This window comes from Pseudorasbora parva, chromosome 21, assembly GCF_024679245.1.
Source record: "Pseudorasbora parva isolate DD20220531a chromosome 21, ASM2467924v1, whole genome shotgun sequence".
NCBI classification, from domain to species: Eukaryota; Metazoa; Chordata; class Actinopteri; order Cypriniformes; family Gobionidae; genus Pseudorasbora; species Pseudorasbora parva.
Window position 1 is genome coordinate 5780900 of NC_090192.1, and position 5024 is coordinate 5785923.

At 39.7% G+C, this 5024-nt stretch overlaps 1 protein-coding gene across 1 annotated transcript; it reads right to left on the minus strand.

The window, feature by feature from the left end:
- Window positions 1–311: 311 nt before the first annotated feature.
- LOC137056037 (carbonic anhydrase 4-like) lies at window positions 312–4755 on the minus strand. Its single transcript, XM_067429987.1, has 9 exons — window positions 4620–4755; window positions 4387–4456; window positions 4253–4279; window positions 3962–4132; window positions 2963–3114; window positions 2813–2893; window positions 2672–2744; window positions 2429–2592; window positions 312–1470 (listed from the first exon to the last, which is right to left on the minus strand). The coding sequence occupies exons 1-9, from the start codon at window positions 4620–4622 to the stop codon at window positions 1069–1071; spliced, it is 1143 nt and encodes a 380-aa protein (XP_067286088.1). The 5' UTR covers window positions 4623–4755; the 3' UTR covers window positions 312–1068.
- Between the last annotated feature and the right edge of the window lie 269 nt (window positions 4756–5024).

The window sequence follows — 5024 nt, forward strand, 5'->3', positions numbered from 1 at the left end:
AAAGGGGGGGGGGGGGGGGGGTCCTGCTATGCTAGGATTCCAGCAATCATGTCTCAGTTAACCATAGACCCGATAGAGCCTGGGTATGAGTAACGCACTTCTAGCCAAAATGCAAGATTGTTCCATCTTGCAAGCAAAATCCCGGACTATGGCAAAACATCTTAAATGTTTTCTGGCTGCCCAAATGGCCTCGTTTTAGTCTAGAGATCAGGTTGTCTGGACAGACATCTTGTAAATGCAAAAATTGCAATACTGATGTAGAATTTAGCCAAACATATAGCTGAAGGTAAAATTAAATGACTGAAACTTAATTTGATAGATTTAGTAACTTTAATTATTTTCATGATAAGTTGAATTAAAAACAGCAAGCATTAAATCAACATGGAAAAAAAAAAAAATGCACTGAAGCATTGAGTCACATTAGACAATGACACCCTTGTATGAGGGAGTGGGGAACAAAAACAGCTGGTGTGTTCTACAAACAAAGACAATCTTTACAGTGAAAACATACAAAACCAGGTGTGGGGAAGGCAAAACAAATCAGATACAGTTACACATTTACTAGGGAGGAAAAAAAGGATTGTTTTTCCCCCCAAAGCTAAATGTTTAAATCAGTGTTCTTCACTCTCAGCTTGTTGTCTACATGTACTGTTCAGTTTCAAATGGCAAAGCAGACACTGAAGTCAAATATTAAAATAAGTGCATTTATACTAAAAGTCCAAACATGTAGAGCAAATGTTTTTCAGAACTGTGCACCAAATCAAAACACCTAGAAAACGTCACTGCAACCAAAAGGTTTAAGACCCTTAGAGCTCAGAGACCGCCACTTCCAAATGAAACCGGTGCAAGAAAAAGGGGAGAGCAAGGAAGTTAACTGATACACTGAAAGCTTTCCACAGCTTTTAAACATTGACAATAACTACACACTTAACCGGATAAAACTGTACATTACTTGATATGGCTAACAAATGTGCAATTTTTTTTACATCTGTAAACATTTTTTAAATAGATTATACAATCAGGACTAAAGCCATCAGTTCAAAGCCTCATTTATTTTGCGGACCAGTTTTAGAAGAAAGGTAGGATGCAGAACAGGAGGGCGAGACTTAGAAGTGGGCACATGAGAGCCTGTGATAGGTTTGTAGCATTTGAATGTGGTGTAGTTGGTTTTGCTGCATTTGATTTTGGGGAAGTTGGTGTTGTAGGTTTTGCAGTTGATGTCGTTGTAGTTGGTTTTGAGGTCAATGTAGTTGGTTTCACGGCTGATTTTGGTGTAGTTAACTTTGCAGTCGCTGTCAGTGTAGTCGGTTTAGCAGTTGATGTCAGTGTGAGAGGGCCAGTAGATCTACTGGTACCTGCTACCTGGGACCTCACAACCCTGCCATTGATGGGCTGAACACCTCGGAAAGTGTTGGTCATTAGAGGAGAGTTGGTCTGGTTGATGTACACAGTTGTAGTGAAGAGGTCAAGCTAGAGAAGCAAAGGATGAGAAATTACAAGCAATAATTGAAACTCAAATTAAGGATTAAAAAGTTTAAACCCATGAGATTTCCAACATAAGCTGCACTTCCACCCGAGAGGGGAAAAAAAGAAGGAAGAAAAACCTGGTTACTGCTTTTTCACAGTACTCGCTTCCATGTAGTTATAAATTTCTGAATAAAGAAGCTCTACAAAGACTTGAAGAGGTGCGTGCATGACAAAGTGATCTCCTTAAAGCTGCAGTCTGTAGTTTTTCCCTCTTTCACCATCCGTTCAAAATCTGTAGTTGCAGTTATTCCCAGAATTATCAACTTTATGCAAACACATTGTGCCTCGCCACAGCGCAGAGGAACCCAAGGTTTTGAGAATGTTCGCCAGTCAGTCGCGCTGGTGTGGAGTGTCATTTGGAGTCGGATGCTATGGTTTGAAACTATGAATGTCATCTGAACAATTAGCTAACATCCACTTTTATTGCAACTAACTAAGAAAAACAAAAAGCCTTGTAATTAATCACGATTTAAGTCTTAACTACATTGTGACACATTGACAGTGGTATTTTTAAATGACACTGGGTTTATCTGTATGGACGCTTTGCTGGTCAGTGCAAGATGCAGTCTTGGATACAAGTCTGTCTAAAGGCCACAAGTCTCCTCTCGATGCATCAGCGATAAAAGGGGCGGCTCAAGGAAATATCCAGGGATTTGAACTGTAGCCTGCTTGGCTAGATGTGAACTTTGAATTGGGACAGTACTTGGGCAGCGATGAATGACGTCATTTCACAAGTCCTCAAGAATACAAGTACAGACAAGAATGCATATTGAGAAACAGCCTGAATCTTTGAACAGCGTTCAGACTGAGATATGAGGTGATGTGAAATGGAGGAGAAAATTAGTTAAAGGGATGGAAACAGTGCAAATCAAGACAAGACTTAAATTTAGTCAAGACTTACCAAATCCTGGCTGACTTTGACAGGCTCTTTAAAGATAGTCCACAACACCCCTTCGGTGCAGTTTGGTGTGGTCAAAGAGCCGAGATAACGGTAATATTTTGTCCTGTCCACTCCAGAAAGCAGATCGTCCATGGAGATATTGTGGGAAATGAGCGCTTTATCACCTTAGATAAAAATTAAACCTTTATGAACATTAACATTTTACACAAGCCCTTTCCTCATACTCAAAGATCATGACCAAACCTGCATTGGTGATTTTCTTAAGATAAGACGTTAAGCGCTTCCAGCTAGTTGGTTTCCCAGTGTCATTAGAGGCCTGCGGGTGGCATAATTAAAATAGTTAAATTAAGAGTTTCTCTAAATATGAGAAAAAAGGCAACGTACCTCAATGAAGACACCAAGAACCGCCAACGCTGGATTACCAGACATACTGCCATCACGCACAGCCTCATTTACGACATGCAACTGAAACACAAGACCTTATAGAAGACAAGTAATAAAAATATAAGACTCATTAAATTACAATCCTCATACCTCCATTGGGTATCGTTTGCCATCCACCGTGTGCTCAGATCCAGGGAAGGCACTGCTGTTACCCCAGTGGAAATGAATCTGTCTACTGACAAACAAGCCTGGCAGATCACCTCCTTCCACATTCACTCTCGTGTGATCAAGACGAATGTCAACTGAAGAGTACAACCAAGACAAAAAGAACATGGCAAGATTCTTTTGAGACGTTTCCCATTAAAACATTCAGTAAGTGGCCATGAACACAGAACGAGTTCTCAATTCCACTGTTCTACTTTTCCATTGTTTTTCAACACAAACGTTTAACCACTGTGCTTGCAGCTCACATCTTTTGCAGAGCCTTGCACCATGTTGTAGAAAAAGGCACTCAAGTCAAATGCTTCTCTAGAACTTGTGCGTTCCTTGGTCCAGTAACTCATTTTTTTTAACAGGAATAACAAACAAAACATTGTGAACTAAGGGGCCCATTTAATACGGTTTTCCATTTTACTGCTCTACTTTAAAAAAAAACAACAAAAAAAAAAAAACCTAGACGGACACATTTGAACAGTGCATCGTCTGATTTGTAGCATGCATTAAGCGTCTTTTCATTTACTTTTTAGAAGTCTGTAGGCATTTCACTACACTGAACCACACCTATAGTGTTTTCCTGCTAAAATGCACAGTGTGAATAGTTCACAGAACAAGACACCATTCCACAGTGCAGCTATTCAATTGGGTTTCATTTGTAATAAGCTCTACAGGGCTTGCTTGACCATTGTGCTCACATCTAATGCAGGACACGTTCTTTAAAAAAAAAAAAAAAAAGAAAAAAAAAAAAAAAAGTCAACTTAACAGCTTTAGTAGTTTTTCCACTACTCTGGGGCGAATTTCTTAAAAGCATCATTAGCCAAGTATGGCCTTCAAGTTCCATTCAATTGTGTTGGTAACAAACACTGGGAAAGTTGGTTCTCACATTTAAAAAAAAAAAAGTGCATCTTGCACAGAATTACAAGATCTACTCACTTGTCGTGCCAGTGTTTTTAATCTCAGTCAAGACAGTTTGGTCATCGTAGCCAGTGAATTTGAAAGAGGTCAGATTAGCGTCAGGTTGGACATTGGCGATTACAATGTCTATTGGAGACTGTTGAGTGCCATTACAGTCTTTACTTGCAATTGTGGGCCAAGTGACATCACCTGAGATGAGAAAGTCACACATTAAAAGGACTGCATTGACTATCTTTGTTGTAACTTACATTTTACACTACATCTGTTATGGTTTCATAAAGGTTAAAGTATGGGGGGGGGGGGACTTACTACAGGATGGCCTGTTATAGCACCACGCTAACAAAAAAAAGGGCACATGAAAATGGACATTAAATGATTGAAACAAACACAGTGACAGTAATCAGAGAAGAGACAATGCAACCAAATGACAAACAAGCACTTACGCTCAGAGGTTGGGTCAGTGCTCACCCCCAGCCACAGGCAAGCTGTAAGGCAGGCCACGAAAGCATTCATCTAAACACAATACAAGAAGTGCAAACACTCAGTTCTAGTACGTTATTTTCAGTTTAACAGATTAAGCAACCATAAATTATTTGCCAGGATAAAACAATAACGTAAGCATTACACAGACATGATGGTGTTTATAGACAACATTTTTGTGAATGGACTAGCTTACCATTTTAGTCAATTTAAATAATGACACTTGACCAATCCTTAAATATTTCACTTGGCTGCGTCGTCTGATCAAAAGCCCAAACTTGGTGCCTGTATTAAATCTGCAGAACCCTGTTGGAACACCACTGTGTATGAAAGCTTTATTCTCAAATGCTTTTAAAGTCCTGAAATGTGATATGGACAGGCGGCAATGATTTAATTGAGACAAGTGGTACCAGGTGAGATTAAGGCCCATTTGGTTCAGGTGTCTGATGACGGCAGCCATTATACTCCACCCCCAGACAGCATTAGTTCACACTCCAGATCAGTGGGTGGCGGTAATGCACCCGAAAGTTGTTTGCCAACTACCAATAAAAACAAAAGAAGAAGGTAGTTTGGGTTTCTTTTACACATCAGATAAAACACA